The sequence below is a fragment of the Toxotes jaculatrix genome, chromosome 7, assembly GCF_017976425.1.
Source record: "Toxotes jaculatrix isolate fToxJac2 chromosome 7, fToxJac2.pri, whole genome shotgun sequence".
Lineage (NCBI taxonomy): Eukaryota > Metazoa > Chordata > Actinopteri > Toxotidae > Toxotes > Toxotes jaculatrix.
The window spans coordinates 19,493,225-19,509,246 of NC_054400.1; the positions used below are offsets into that span (position 1 = coordinate 19,493,225).

At 40.5% G+C, this 16,022-nt stretch overlaps 2 protein-coding genes across 2 annotated transcripts; both read left to right on the plus strand.

Annotated features, from left to right (window-relative positions):
• On the plus strand, positions 1-9,974 carry ppp2r2aa (protein phosphatase 2, regulatory subunit B, alpha a). The gene is made up of 10 exons (XM_041042067.1): positions 1-292; positions 680-757; positions 2,250-2,347; positions 2,579-2,744; positions 2,922-3,034; positions 3,627-3,804; positions 4,867-5,031; positions 5,371-5,540; positions 5,760-5,851; positions 6,247-9,974. Exons 1-10 carry the CDS (start codon positions 286-288, stop codon positions 6,524-6,526), a joined length of 1,347 nt encoding a protein of 448 aa, XP_040898001.1. The 5' UTR covers positions 1-285; the 3' UTR covers positions 6,527-9,974.
• A 1,326-nt stretch (positions 9,975-11,300) lies between these two features.
• On the plus strand, positions 11,301-15,347 carry bnip3la (BCL2 interacting protein 3 like a). Its single transcript, XM_041042974.1, has 6 exons — positions 11,301-11,399; positions 12,524-12,794; positions 12,911-12,992; positions 13,132-13,238; positions 13,351-13,500; positions 13,712-15,347. The coding sequence occupies exons 1-6, from the start codon at positions 11,348-11,350 to the stop codon at positions 13,758-13,760; spliced, it is 711 nt and encodes a 236-aa protein (XP_040898908.1). The 5' UTR covers positions 11,301-11,347; the 3' UTR covers positions 13,761-15,347.
• The last annotated feature ends 675 nt before the right edge of the window (positions 15,348-16,022 follow it).

A 16,022-nucleotide genomic window follows, 5' to 3' on the forward strand; every position in this document is an offset into this window, starting at 1 on the left:
GTGTAATGCTGGGAGAGGCAGAGGCGAGGGAAATCTCAAAGTAGAGTGCAAAGTCTAAAAGCCAGAACTGAGGATTGTAGTTTACTTTCTTTGCCTGAAACTGTTTCGCGCTGTCTATATCAACCGTGCCTTGGACTTGTGCGGTCTTCGGACTTACGAGCAGCACTCCCCGCTTCATTCCTCCACTGCTCCTTGATCAGAACCACCCAGCCGACCCGGGTCAGCACTGCTCCAGTCCAGGGCCTGAGCCCGTTACAGAAATCACCTCTGTCCGAGTTGCTCACCATGGCAGGTAAAACCAGACAGCAAAGACTGTGAGAGGGTCTGAGGTTTAATTATTATTCATCAGCGTCAGTCCTGTCCTGCACAGATGATGGGTTTGTCTCTTCTGTTGTGGTTAACCAACGCAGGCTAACTAGCAAGCTAGGATACTTCCAAGATGCTAGATGTGTATGTCACTGACAGCGCGAAAGTGAGCGTTTTCCAACACGAACATGCTCAAAGTACTTCCTGTGACTGGGAATTTTCTGCAGCAGTTATAATATGTGATTAGTGTGAAGTTTACGTACGGCCTTGATCTCAAATGACTATTTTTGTTAGCTTAGTTAGCACCAGGCTAACGCGTGCAAAGTTGTCTTTGATGGCTGTGTATTAAAACTTGGGGTTGTGTTTTGTGCAGGGGCCGGTGGTGGGAACAGTGATGTGCAGTGGTGCTTTTCCCAAGTCAAAGGAGCGATAGATGATGATGTCGCAGAAGGTAAGTCCATGTGCTGGTCACTGATCAGTTGCTAAAATGTACTGTCTGGCCGGCATTCCGTGCATGCTTGTTTTGAGGTTAGCTTAAATGCTGGTGCTACACTTTCTCTTTGAGGTATTTATACCTATGAAAAGTTATCAGACTCAGTGCTATTTTAGAGCATCAGTCTGTCTGCACTGAATTAAAAGGGTCAGTGGTGTGGCACATATTTGCAGATAGTCCACTAGGCCTTTTGCAGGCTGGTAAAACGGGCGGACGGCTGACAACATTCATCTGTTTTTGGCATTATTGCTGCAAAATGTCAACAGTCACTGCTTTTATAATTCCCCAGTGTGTATTTGTCCAGTGTGTGTTATGTAATGCTTGAATGCTTTGGAGTGAAATGCATATCAGAATTGAAGAGTTGCAGGTTTTTACCTCTGCAGGACAAGGGCATTTCGTAAACAAGTAGGAAGTTCATGAAGCAGTGTGTTAATTTGGTTGAGAAATCATTTTGGTTGGGTTCTACTTCAAATGTGTTTCACATTAATATCCTGCCTTTAAAGGTTCTGATTGGGTAAGTGAAAAGAAAAACTTTCCCACTTAGCTCTCTTGGTATCCAGCCATGCAGATGATCTTATAATTTGAGACTTCTACTGCAAACCCAGTAGAGGTGAATGGAATTTCGAAGAAATCAAAACCTATATTTAAACACAATGTAGTTTTTATCTCTGTATGAACAGAAAGACCAGTGGTGGATTGTTAACAGTCCTTTTCCCATTGTCCAATGAGTAAATTCCCAAGTGCCCTAAACACCTATGTTTACAGTACATGGTGGACTTATTTGTGTGTGAAGTACTACACAGTTGTTTACAGTAAGCTTTGCCTGAGAACAAGTATAAATGTGAGCCTCTCCTTGTGTCAATACATAGCAGTACATAGGCTGAAAACACAGCATTACGCTAGTCTAGTAGTTACATTTGACTCTTGCTGAAATAGCGTCCTTCACTCTGCCCTCTTTGTTTTATAGGAGTTTGTATGGAGTCAGGTCGTATCAGGCAGTGTGCTGTGTTGAGAGAGGAACAACACCATAGTGTATATTAGGATGCACTAGCTCAGAATAGTGCCACCCTGTAAACAGGGATTGATTGTTGTGTTGTAGGATTTGATGAGAATGCTTGTCTGTGTGCTGAATAGCTGCAAATGGCAAGTTGTTTTTTTTCCCCTTTTCCTCTTAGACTTAAAGTTCCACTGCGCTAGCACACTGTAGTGTATTTATGTATGTACATATACATCATTGCTCTGTTGGGTGGTGGTTGACATGGTTTTCACACCTAGCAAGTGGACAAAACAGCAGCAAACATACAATATCTTTAATGCTGCTGTAAGAATTTTTGCGCATCACTGGGAGGAAATGAATCATTGAGCCAGAAAAGTTTTGCAAACCTGTGCAAAATACTTTCACATTGAAAACACCCCAGATCAGACTCTAATTACACTACTTTATTGACAGCTGACATAATATCTACGGTTGAATTCAACCACTCTGGGGAGCTGCTAGCCACTGGGGACAAGGGGGGTCGTGTTGTCATCTTTCAGCAGGAGCCAGAGGTAAGTTATGGTGACTCATCTGACTCAACTAAATATGTACAAACAGTGCAGTCATTGTTTTTCTCACTGGATAAATTCATTCATAATGTCACAGGGGCTGCACATTGACCTGAATTCAGAATTTAAGCTGAAAATACCATTTTAAAGAAAATCCCAATAAACTGCTCTCTGTCTGTTTCTACCATAATAACACTTGAACTTCACTCTGATCTGTGGTCTGTTATTGTTTAGAGTAAGAATCAGCCACAGTGCCGAGGAGAGTACAATGTTTACAGCACCTTCCAGAGCCACGAGCCTGAGTTTGACTACCTGAAAAGCCTTGAGATCGAGGAGAAGATCAACAAGATTCGATGGTTGCCTCAGAAAAATGCAGCGCAGTTCCTTTTGTCCACAAACGGTCAGTAAACCACTGGATTCCAATTAACCTGATTCACTGTAGTAAAATTGAATTAAACTGAAACCTTTCCATTCGTCCTCCAGAGACACCATTTGGCAACAAGTAATGTAAATTTACACAGTTCCTTGTGTTACTTAAGGTGACTTTTTCATAATCTCTGCTCTCTCTCATTGTCAGACAAAACCATAAAGCTGTGGAAAATTAGTGAGCGAGACAAGAGACCAGAGGGCTACAATTTGAAGGAAGAAGATGGCCGATTTAGAGATCCCAATACTGTCACAACACTACGGGTGTGTATAAAGTGCTTTATCACTGTCCTAATATTGTTGAACAGCTTGGTTGTAAGTTACTTGAAAGCTCAGTCATTATGACACTGTTAGTGAGTGCTCAGCTGTTTTTGATTGGTGCAGACGTTCAGCAGCCATATTCACTTGTCTGACCAATAAAAGCACAGGTGTAACTAACAACATCAGTGATCCATTTGTGTAGAGCAGCCATTAGTGTTATTAGTCACACCTGTGTTTGACAGGTCAGAATTCCTGCTCTGAAAATGGTCTGCTCAGCTTTACTTTTTTCTCCCTGGTCATGTGAATCCTCCAGTTTGTGAAACACTGATTTATATTTATTCCAAATACAGACTCAGCTTAACAGACTGGCCTGTTAAACTGAGGCCAGACCTTTCTTTCTCTCTCTTGATTTAAACAACTGTTTAACTGTTAGTGCTTGCATCACTATTAGTGAAATACCCCCTCCCTCACCAGTTTCATATTGTCCTTTTTTTTTCTTAATCAGAAAAATGTGATTTATAAAATAGAGGACAATATAATCACCACACAGTCTTCCCTAAAAATAAAGTGATCCTAACCCTGCTTCTCTCCTCAGGTACCAGTGTTCAGGCCCATGGACTTGATGGTGGAGGCAAGCCCCAGACGAGTGTTTGCAAATGCTCACACCTACCACATCAACTCCATCTCAGTCAACAGTGATTGTGAGACCTACTTATCTGCAGATGACCTACGCATTAACCTCTGGCATCTGGAGATCACTGATCGCAGCTTTAGTATCCTTTTTTCCTTGATTCTGTGCAACCATCATCTTTTATTTGGCATAAATCTTCATATTCTTCGTAAACATTCCTACTGATTTTAATAATCTTGCCCGTGGAAGAAAGGTGTGAACTGTACCAGGGTAAATTCAGCCTCTCAGGCCAATACAAACATTTCCTGTGTGTGTTGTTATTATTATTATTATTTGCCATTTTAGTTTCTAAGCAGTAGGTGTTCTTGTTTTGTGGTTGATATAAAAGGGAAGATAAGTTTGTGGGTGTTTTACATATTTCTGTATATATACATGTGGAATGTAATGAATGTTATGTCCTGTTTAGTTTGGTTCTTTCCTTTGAGGTAATTCTGACTCAGTGTTAGATTATGATCCCCCGCATGCATCCTGTTCGCCTGCCCACCTCACATCAAACTGGATACAGTCAGAGTGTACATCACTCAGTCCCTGTGGCTAAACTGAAACCCACTTCAGAACCTTTTTTCTGATCCATGGCAGGAAATTAGTCAGTCAGTTTTCTTATATAGGCCATAGAAACAAAGATCCTGTGACTCTGTGCTGGTGTAACTACAAATAAAAAAGGAGACACTGTGTTTTAAGGCAGACTAAACTTTGGACAAAAAAAAAACAATTGATGTCTACCACAGTGTCATGTTTGATACTACCACCAGATGTCCTGAAAGTAAGGATATTTCAACTCTTACATGTAGTTGCTCTAAGATAGTTTAAATTTTGAAAAGTGAAATGTGTATGTTGACCCCAAAGTGTTTAGAGATTAAAGAAATGTTTTGCTTCTGCTTTGAGCTGACCATATGACTTTCTGTTGAGAAATTGGTTGAGTGTCTCAACTTTCTTAGGGAACAAAATGAATTGTGTGCTGGCCAAATGCTACTTGCCATTGTACATGAGTTCACAGAACAGAAGAAGGCAGCGACGATGTTGATGCCTGACTAGTACTAGTTCAGGAATAAAACCTTTTTCTTTCATTTATATTTCGAAAGTATTTCTTATTTTGTTGTGGCAGTGTCGGATTGGCAGCTTGACCTTAACCTCACTTCTTCAGATATTGTTGACATTAAGCCAGCCAATATGGAGGAGTTGACGGAGGTGATCACAGCAGCGGAGTTTCACCCCAACCAATGCAACACTTTTGTCTACAGCAGCAGCAAGGGCACCATCCGCATGTGCGACATGAGGGCATCGGCGCTGTGCGACAAACATGCCAAACGTAAGATCAGTTTCATTTGTGCTGTTTGCCTGCAGGGAAGCTGTTGGATTATCAGATTGTGTCTGCGGTATGCTTAAGCAAATGACATTGATGAGAGGCAGCGAAATTAGAATAGTTTACATTTTCTGAAGAAAATGTCACTGTGCTCGCTTTAGTTTTAATGCATATCAGGAGCCTAAAAATTCCCGATCGACCAGCTCCCGTCATGGGGCCAGTCTTTCCGTAAAGGGCTGTGGTATGGCTTATGTTCATTATTTCAATGTTTCTGCATTAAATTGTGCACAGCTGTTTAGCTGTGAGCAGTGATACTAATGGTATGTCTTTTTTCTTTTTTTTTAGTGTTTGAGGAGCCAGAGGATCCAAACAATCGTTCATTCTTTTCTGAAATCATCTCATCCATCTCTGATGTAAAGTTCAGTCACAGTGGACGCTACATGATGACCCGCGACTACCTGTCCGTCAAAATCTGGGATCTCAACATGGAGACCCGACCAGTAGAGACATATCAGGTCTGTAACTGTTACCATGCCAAGACAAAAATAATGTCAAATCAGTTTGTTTTTTTTCTGCAGGTTATTAGATTGACATCATTCTACAGTTTCTCCACAAGAGGGAGATGTTTCACTGAAGTTAGAATCAAAACATCCAGGTCTCTTACAATGTTGTTTTCACTCATGCACAACTGGTGATTGTAACCACAACATCTCTTCATCGCTTTCTTTCAACAGGTGCATGAATATCTCAGGAGTAAGTTGTGTTCACTTTATGAGAACGATTGCATCTTCGACAAGTTTGAGTGCTGTTGGAATGGGAACGACAGGTGAGCACCTGTTTTTATTTATTATTTTTTGTAACATGTCAGTGTAAGCGTTTGCCATGAGGAGAGCTGTTGTGACAATTTTAGTGCTGCTAGGTTTCTTTATCATGCCTTTGCTATTCCCCACATATTCACCATGCATGACGCATGCTTATGTTTTGGGTTGACCGTTATTTGACGCAACACTGGCCTTATCACTGACTGAGCTTATCTGCCCAGTGCAGAGCAGAAGGCCGCACACAATTTGGTTTGGATGGCAGAGGGGTATTCTGCACATGCTGTGTGTAGTAGTTCATGACAGATAACAATACATTTGTGGCTTTTTGATTCTTTTTTTTTTCTTCTTCATTATCACAGTCTGGCTTTCCAACACTCACTAATATCTTGTTTCTCGGCAGCGTTGTGATGACGGGTTCCTACAACAACTTCTTCAGGATGTTTGACAGAGGCTACCGGCAGGACGTAACCCTAGAGGCGTCGCGGGAGAACAGCAAGCCACGATCGGTCCTGAAACCTCGCAAAGTAAGCACAGGTGGGAAGCGCAAAAAGGATGAGATCAGTGTAGACAGTCTTGACTTTAACAAGAAGATCCTCCACACTGCCTGGCATCCTCTGGACAACATCATTGCTGTGGCCACCACCAACAATCTGTACATATTCCAGGAAAAACTCAACTAGCATTTGTTGAACCGCTCAGATCCCAGTTTCCACTTGAGCCCCCTCTGCTCTGATGCACACATAACAAACAATATCTGTCTGTCTTTTGGCTAAATCCCCAAGTCTCGATATGATCTGCCCTTGGTGATTTAAGTATTGAATGTGACAAGACTGTCGACAACAAACAGCGGCATTAATGCAGTACATCCAAGCAGGTCATCACAAGCACATTTTCCTTGTGTATTATAAATATAAACATTCAGGGTTTGTAGATCTGAGACCAGACTTTGGGACTTAGTGTCACATGTTTCCTCCATGAGAATCACTCCATTCACCAAGTTACTTTTTGCAACTCCACTACATCCCAAACCAAAGGGAAAATGTGTTAAACACACTTATTTGGCTAATTTGTTTCCTTCATTCTTTTGTGCCATTGTGACATGATTCATTTGTATGTGAAAGCTTGTTGAGTTTTTGTAGCCACCATCTTTTATCAGTTTGAATAGGAAATCCTTTCTACTCTTTATACGTCTGTCACCATGTTCCTGTTCATACTGGCCTGAAACACTGATAATACAAGCTGTCAACACTCCATGTTTGCCCCAAGTATTTGTGAAGTTGCCAAGTTCACTCATCGTTTCTTTCATAATATAGAGTATGGATATGTTGTTAAAGGACTATTCTAGTGTTTTGTCATGTTTTAGCTCATTCTCTACAAATAATGTATAACTTACATTACTGCTAACCATTATCCACAGTGTACCAATATTTGTTACATCAAATTTCTTACTTCAAAACAGCCACTGGTTTACATTCATTTCTCTACAGTAAGAAAGTCAACATATGTGCAATGGACATTTATTCCATCACAGTGAGCTTCTGGTCATCTGTGATTAAGTCAGAGTGATTGTTCTGTGGTAATACAATTGCGAGCCAGAAAACTGTGACAAGTCGCCTAAAATCAGCCTTTTTAATGCAGGAAATAATAGAATTCATGTTCGGATTAAAGTTTCTGACACAATAGCTTGTAAATTCAGTGGCTTTTGAATAATGCTAGAGTGTCCTGAGTGTTTCAGGCTTTCAGAACAATCCTTGGTCTCAGCTTCAGAACCAAAATCTGACAGTGTTTACTGAGATGGATTACTTATCTCAAGCCTAACCCTGTGAGTTGATTTTCATAGTGTACTGAAATGGCTGCATTTGGGAAAATTGTCAGCAGTAATGTATATGTAATTTCTAGTTACAGGACTATAACAAAAAAAAAAAAAAAAAAAAAAAAAAAATCTTGTGTAGTCCTTCAACAAACACGAGAATGGCGTACGCACACAGTTGTCAGGTATTGTGGTTTTGGGAGTTGAATGGGGGCTAATCATGCCAAAGTTAACCAGTCCTATATACTCTAAAGTTGTCTAAAGCTGTCTTGCAGACAAGGTGTCCCTGATCAGACCAGTCACCCTTGCACATGTGTGGACCACCATATAAAGCTCAGGACAAAAGCTTATATACGTGGAAGGGCGTGATGGCGTGCTGTGGCCTAATTCTCTTGTGGTTTGTGGCACTAACATTGAGTGCCGCCGTCAGCTTCCCCACAAAAGGCGTTGTGTTGTTGTAGATTGATTGATCGATTGCTTTACCTTCTGGTTCTAGTTTCTGTTTGTAGATTTCTTTTATTTTTGTTTGGTTTTTTTTTTTTATGATGTTTTCTACCTTACCTGATAAAAGAAGAATAATCACTATAGCTGATCTATTTTTGTATAAATTAAGGCAATAGGATTACAGTCTGATCACTGTAGTTTCTTTAGCTGTCTATCTTGGACTGATTGTAGATGGAAGGTCGGTTGAAGGTCAGGTAACCTTTTTGTTATGTGACTTTGGGTCATATTATTCATTCTGGCAGGTATTTGTCTGAAAGCTAGAGACTTTTTGTGGCATCGAGGGAAGTGTGTCGTTTCTGACGTGGGATGTCCAAAGAAAAGTATTTTCAGGTGTCAGTACCTCTGTAGTCAAAAGCACTATATCAGTTTATTTGTTTTAATTTGGCTGACTGTATCTGATGTTTATGTAGAACTTATTTGGAGACCTCAGAGTTAGATTCTGAGTTAATTTGGCTCTTAATGTTCTGTTTTTGTTTTTTTTTTGTGCCATGGTTTTGTTTGTGATTCATTTTGCTCGCTGTGAAAGAATTAGGTCCTTGTAGGCCTAAATGGGGAAAGACATTTTTAAGCAACATGTAATGTTAAAAACTGTTAAATCACGTTCTCTCTAAAGCTAGTCAAGTCAGTTGACTAGGCAGAGTTACTGATTATGAATTATTGTATGAAATGTCTTCTCTCTCCTGTGATGCAGGGGTAGCTCTCCTATACAGACTTGTTTATTTAAAAAAAAGGAGAATTTGTGAAGCACTTAGTTTGCAGACGATTGTCGTATGGAAGCCGTCGTTAATGACTGTACTGAACATGGGAAAAGGTAACCCTCCTGTCTCTCTCCTACACGATGCTTCGCTCACTTGCAGCCACCTCTCTTTCAGCAAACTGGCTGATTATCGCACAGTTTCCACTTCATTACAGTTATGTTCTGGTGACAGATTAAGCCATTGAATCAGGGCATGAAGCTTATTGGTCCATTGAATCGCATTTATGTGTCGCTCCTTCCGTAGAGAACTCATTTCCAATCGCTAGGATGCCACCAAGACAACCACCCATCTCCATATGTGGTGCAAAGCTACTGTTGAGTGTGTGTGTCTCTCTCTCTCTCTCTCTCTCTCTCTCTCTCAGGGCTCTGGGTAATGTCCTCTAGTAATAAGACACTTTGCTAATCTCTGTTTTAAATTTGCAACTTTTTGGAAAAACAGTTTTTTCTTTATTGTCTTATGCAAGATTGTGAGGGTGGTTCAAGTTATTTGCCTCGTGTCATGTGTGTATAAACCTGTATAATGTGGCACCTTTGTCCCATTCCACGGTCGAGGATGAGCCAATCAGTTAGCCACTGATCAACAGGGAGAGTTGTCCATTCAAAATGGGAGATCAGTGATCAGCTTTGTCCTGTCCTTCATTCTCAAAGGAAGTATTTACTCACTCACTCACTCGTGCACTGTTGAATAATTACTGTTCTAGCAACCTGTTGGAAGTTGTGAGAAATGTTTGAAAATGCAAAAATCTAAGTGGCAAGTTTTCTTTTTGGGAAAAAAAAAAGAACATTGGCTTTTATAAAATCCCATCTCTGCAGACACAGCAGAGGTGTTTATTGCAGCCTGTATGAGTGTCACTGACATTCATTTAAAAAAATAATAAAAAAATAAACTCACCAATAATCTTTTTTCACTTTCCCCTCATGTCTCCATAGCTACCGTGCAAAGCTATGCTGTAAATCACAAAGACGTTCAGAAGAACCCTTTTGCCTTTCTTATAGCATTAAGGAAAAAAAAAAAAAAAGATAATCAAGTATGTTTCTTGAACTTTCTGGCAAGCCAGACAGGAGACTGCTCAGGGGAATTCACTGCTGCTCTGTGATCAAAACCTTGTACCTTCAAAAAGGCAGCTTTTCAGGAAAAACTGCCTCACTTACAGGCAGACCATCCATTTTTTTACATTCAGGTTTCTATAATGGCTTTTAAGCATGAACCTAGTGTCAACTGAACTTAACCCTGCATACAGTATAAAGGATCGTGAAATCTCAAGGAAACTGTCTAAATTGGAGTTATGAGGTTTTTCCACTCGCAGCAGCGTTATATACGTGTCTAATGTATCACAGGAGTTAAAACAAAATGCACTTTTATTTTTATGAATTTCATTAATTTGTATGTTTTTGTTTATTTCTTTCAAGGGGCTCTTGAGTAAAAGATTGTAGGAGAGTTTTGGTGATCTGTTTAAATGGTTCATTGTACAGCTATGTTTGTCTTTGTCAAATGGAATAAAGTACAGTTTAGATGAAAAGTAATAAAGAATTTCAAACCTGAATTCTGAACAAAATTAATAAACTGCTTTATGGTTTGTGTGTGGAAGATATGAAATGATCACATAAAAACAAGCTTTATCAAGACGTGGTTTTTGTTGGTATATAGTTTTAGTTACAAAACTATGCCTAACATGTTTCTAAATAAAAAAAAGGAAAATCACTTTGCACAACACAACATGGTTAGGCTTATTTTAGGCCACCCCTCTTTGGGTCAACAGGGAAGGGCAGCGTTTTACTCATGCAGTTTTCTTCTGTTAAACCTCTCTGAAATCACACCTGCATGTAAACCAGCTGCTTATCACTGTATATGATACTGTGGAAATGTGGACATTCATTTAACCAACACAAGCTATTCATAATCCTTTAGGACCCTTTTTGTGGACCTGGAGGAGGGGTGATGTATATTGTCTTCTATAGAAAACTGTACTTACAGTAAGCATTGCTCCATGCATTAGTACAGCCATCAAGCTCAGCAGTTGTAATTGAAGGGTGAGTGACAGGAGGTGACTGGAGCCAGCTTCACGACTGTCATCTGTCTTCAAACCCACCACGAACTCAGATGGCTCAGATAGAAGAGAGTCCACCCAGGTCTTGCACTGCAGCACATCTGCTGGTCAAGACCTGATAATGGCACAAATGTACTTCAGTAGTAAATTCCCTGGACAAACTTAATTCTGAATAACATTACAAAACTGTCACGGTTTGTGCAAGATTTGTACAAAAAATATTTTAATTCTTGCAATCATGTAAAAAAAAAAGAAAAAGCCCTTCACTGAAGTCTGTTTTTATATGCAGCCTATGGTCTGGACTCAGCACAGGTTTAGCGCCTGCGCACATGGTAGTTTGTCTGCGTGTCATGTTGATGAACGCTAAAACAGGGGAGTCAACATGTCCACCGCCGCTGCTCCGCAAAACAATAACGAAGAGCCCGGGCTTCACGGTACGTAACCGTCGTCAGTTTTTTTTTCCGCGCTGCACGTTACAAAGGCCGCGGCAGCTGTTCTTAATAAGTGTGTGTGATTTATATGATATTTGTGTAACGCAGAGTTTATTGTAAAAGTTAGATCGAGTATGGAATTTCCTCTTCTTCTGGGAGGGGTGGAGGGTGATGTTGTTTGGCGTCATCGCAAGATAGCCAATTGCGTGGCGATAAATGTGATGATTGATGGGATGGCAGCCAATCGCGTACACAAGACGGCGTTGGGCGGGCTCTAGCCAAAATGAAAACAAGTTTTGAGACAAAAGACGAAATAAATTTTGGTTTTATTTGCTAATGCGATTCAAATTTCTTGGTAATAGTTCATATCGCTCTGAGTCCTTTTTTAGTCGAGTTGCCTTTTTACTCAACAGGCCACTGTCCTTCTAATTAAATGCCAGTTTTAAAGGAAGACAATGGTGGGATGTTAGCCCAAGTGCCTGCACACTAACATACATTTAAAACACTCAACTGGCAAAAGGTGCGTCCAGACTTAAATCGATCGACAGTTTGTTTCAGGACTAAAACATTAGCTCGGACCGAAACCGTGGACGTGCGCTTCATATGTGAGAGCATCACAGCTGGAACAGCGACATGCCTGGGCAGATTGTCTGTCTCTGCACTCTACAGTTATGCAAGACCTCACATGAGAGCAGCATTGATGACAAACTCCTCTCTAAATGTGCAGTCTGTCGTGCATACGTGCGTCGTCGAATCGCATGAATTTATATTCTATATTCGGTGAGCCCTAAGCGGGGGGGAAGGGGCGTCTCATGTTGGTTTACATGTTGTGCTCACCCAAGCCCGCTGGCTGTAAGAGATTACATAACTCCCTGCTGTCTGGAAAAAAAATGTGCAAGCTGTTTGTGGGGCAGTGGCACAAAGAAGTGCATGCTATCATGGATGCAGAGCACAGCCAGTTCATTTGAATGCACAGTGTCAGTGGTGCAGGAAATGTAGGTCAGCTGTTTCCTTTTGAAAGCAGGCAGAGGTGTGTTTCTGCGTGGTGTACAATCTCCTGTTAAGGTTTGCACTTTCACAAGTCTAATTTCCCTTCCTTCCCTCCTGTTGACCTTTGTGTTGCGAAGTCTCTTGGGTAGAGCTGGAGCTGAATGGGAACACAGGGACCCAGGATGCGCAGACCAACCTGCTAATGATTCCAGCTGCTGACCAAATAAATGCAAATGCTGGCATGAGTCAAACTCCGCAGGCCTTGGAAGTGGTGGCTGAGAATGATGAAAGCCTCATGGGTGGATTAGAGCATGTGCCGTCATCGTCCTCTATCCATAATGGAGACATGGAGAAGATCCTCCTCGATGCACAGCATGAATCCAGCCCAAGTAGCTCCTCCTGTGATAGGTAGGAATGAAGGCCATTATATGCTGTTTAAAGCTGTTATAAGTGTGTTTGCATGTGGGTAAATTGGACTTGTTTTTCTTTTTTTATTTATTTGTAACTCCATTGCATTGACTCAGTCCTCACAGGCCACCAAGTCCAGATCAGGATGAGGGTCAGATAACTTTTGATGTGGATATGTCCAGCACAAGAGGTAGTCAGGTAAAATAAAATAAAATAAAACAAAACAAAACAAAACAAAACAAAACAAAACAAAAAACATTTAAATCTAAAGTTTAAAATCTTTTCAAGTCTTTTGATTTTGTGCTAAAGCCTACTTGCTTTCCCTCCCCATTTGCAGTCAGAGGAAGATGGTGCAGAGAAGGACAGAGAGGAGGACATTCTAATGAACAAAGAAGTAGACTGGGTCGCTGATTGGTCCAGCAGACCAGAAAACATTCCACCAAAGTAAACAGACTCTCGCTTCCAGAATCATACACTAATAGTTGTTCAGGATATCGTCTTCGATTGTTTTCTGGAAGGATTTTGCATTAATTGGTTGATCGGTTATTCCTCTTAGGGAGTTCCACTTCAGGCATCCCCGACGTTCAGTGTCTCTCAGCATGAGAAAGAGTGGGGTCATGAAGAAAGGCGGCGTCTTCTCTGCTGAATTCCTCAAAGTCTTCATCCCTTCCTTACTCATCTCGCACATCCTCGCTCTTGGCCTTGGGTAAGTCTGAATTCGCACAGCTCAGTCTTCACGTGATGCATGTCTCAGCTTTGCAGTGACAAATTTACAGTTTCTCGAGCTGTAATCATGTTTTTCAATTTACGTATCTGAAGCCTGTCTGCTCAGACCTGGGCCTCATTTATAAAATAGTGAAAGTGATCTCATTTTTTTCTTGGTTTGATTTCATGCATTTTCTGGATTTTTTTTCTAGGGTGTACATTGGGAAGAGAATTGCCACAGCCTCCACCAGCTCTTACTGAATAGAGGATGAAGCAGCGCCTGGATGTTCTCCTGTCTCAAAGTCTGTCAACCATCCTCCTGTAGTCAAGATGTCTCTCTCCATCTATTGTACGCCCACATTTCCCTTTCAGTCAGCATCCAGTTTCTGTCCCATTGTAGATGTTAGTTATAGAAGTATACATGTTAGGTAATGTGGTTGCACTCCATCACGTTATGACACAGGGCAGTGTTGTGCCTAGCAGTTGTCACCAACTTGAATCCAATAGATAACAGATGTTGTTAGAGCTGGAATATATTAGTCGTCCTTTTCAACTCAAAAAAATGTGACAAGGACTTGCTGTTGGGTGGCTTCAGGGTTTTGGATTTTTTTTTTTTCTAAAATTTTTCCTTTCCTTTTGATGGTATGTCATATGAAATCTGGCCTTCTCCTCAGCTGCACCTCTCCTCTGGTGTCTCAGTAGGCAGAGTGTATGAACCAAAAATATGCGCCATATCTGCAATACAGACTAATTGAATTGGCTCTGGGAACAGAGGGGACTGTTATCGCCTTAACTTTTTCAGCTTAACATTCAAGGGTGCAGTTAACTGAGTGGGGGCGATGCTGCACAAGTGAGATTAGTTTTTAAATTCCACACATTTTTGAGAATAGAAGTTGAATCACGTCGACTCCTGAGGGTTTTACTTTAAAAAGCTTTGTTTTTTTTTTCTTGAAGGTTGGAAAGCTTAAACATCGACGTTGTATGTAGCGCCTAAATTTTTACAGTGGGGTTGTTTGAGTTTTATTATGATAGTGGAACCTAGGCCGGATGGCAATTTACCAGGCCATATGCTATTTTCATTTTTGCCTACATATCTTCTTCTTTAACACATAATATAGAAATAATGGCAAAGTGCCAAATTTGTGTCTTTCACCACTGCACATTGGTGATTTATCTTAGACTGTTTTTTGATTTTCTTATATGTTTAGGTATTTAAAGATGTAGATGTGAAAAATAATTTAAGCTGTGATCTGCCCCAAGTAATAGACACCTTTTGCCATTGTATAATTTGTTTATACATTGACATTATTGCGTATGATAGCTTATGCATTCAGTGTAAGTAATGTGTTTTTGCTGTCGTTTAATAGCTAAAGCGTCAGTTGCAGAAACCATCACTGAGGAAGTTATTTCCTCATTTAAGAGTGTTATCTGACTTTTATCTGGATTTCACTGTGCAATCATTTCACGTAGTATGATACAATAAACAGCGCACAGCTTGTGTAGGACTTCCAGAAAAATGATAGAAACAGACATGAGAAGCATTTTACTGAAGAAAATCCATGTGATTTGTGTATATTGATGCTGATTGGATGACTGGATGACTCTTCTGTCAGTGTTTGTAAATGGATGACATTATAATCATGTGAAAAATCATTGACCATGATGTACAGCATTGGTTGTAGTGGCAGTATTGGTTTTCAAACATTCAACTTGCATTTAGGCTTTAATGCATTATATAACTCATACTAACTCATAAACTGTACATGTCATCATAACAGGCTTATGTACAGTTGATCAGTGTGCAATACAGAGCATTTTGGAATTTGAATAAAGTTTGTACTGTATACAGTGGCTGAGATATAAATACAAAGGAAGTGAATAGAGCTCCATAGACTTTAATGCATTATTTAAGCCATAATAACCAATAAAATGCACATATCATCATCATGGGCCTCCTTACAGCTTATTAGTAGGCAGCAGTGAGCATTGTAAAATCTAAATGGACCTTATACTGAATACAGAAGCTGGTATATAGCTAGACTTGGAAGTTAATTCATTTACAGTTTAGAAACATGTTTATTATAAGTTTGAAAGAGAATGTGTATGATTGTTGCATGTCTAAGTAGGCTTCAGACAGGATAAATCACACAGGCCATTTGACCTTGCTTTTTCTCCTGCCTGACCAATTCAGGTGTCACCACTTCTATATCCTCTTCTACATTCATGTCCTTCCATTCAGATTTAAGGATGGTTTAAACTCTTCTTCTTTTAATTCCCCCGATAACCTAGCTATGTTAGCATAACACAATCAGTCCAAAATGCTTATGCTACTTATTTGTGTTAGTACTTAATAAGTTTTTTTTGTGGACATCCCTGCCCCGTGCTGATCTGACACAGTCAATGAAACAGGTGATGCCTCACCTGTTTCCCCCAAAACTGATGCTAACTCATCAAAGAAACATGGAGCTGGAGCTGTGCAGGGCGGGGCAGTGCGCATGCGCGGTACCTCTTCGTGGCCCTTGT

What these genes read in the sequence shown, in the direction of transcription:
- bnip3la (XM_041042974.1), top strand. Translation starts at nt 11,348, where the DNA reads ATGTCCACCGCCGCTGCTCCGCAAAACAATAACGAAGAGCCCGGGCTT. An exon ending in AGTAGCTCCTCCTGTGATAG is followed by an intron (nt 12,795 to 12,910) that starts GTAGGAATGAAG and finishes GCATTGACTCAG; the next exon opens with TCCTCACAGGCCACCAAGTC. An exon ending in CCAGAAAACATTCCACCAAA is followed by an intron (nt 13,239 to 13,350) that starts GTAAACAGACTC and finishes TATTCCTCTTAG; the next exon opens with GGAGTTCCACTTCAGGCATC.
- ppp2r2aa (XM_041042067.1), top strand. An exon ending in GTTCCTTTTGTCCACAAACG is followed by an intron (nt 2,745 to 2,921) that starts GTCAGTAAACCA and finishes TCTCATTGTCAG; the next exon opens with ACAAAACCATAAAGCTGTGG. An exon ending in GACCAGTAGAGACATATCAG is followed by an intron (nt 5,541 to 5,759) that starts GTCTGTAACTGT and finishes TTCTTTCAACAG; the next exon opens with GTGCATGAATATCTCAGGAG.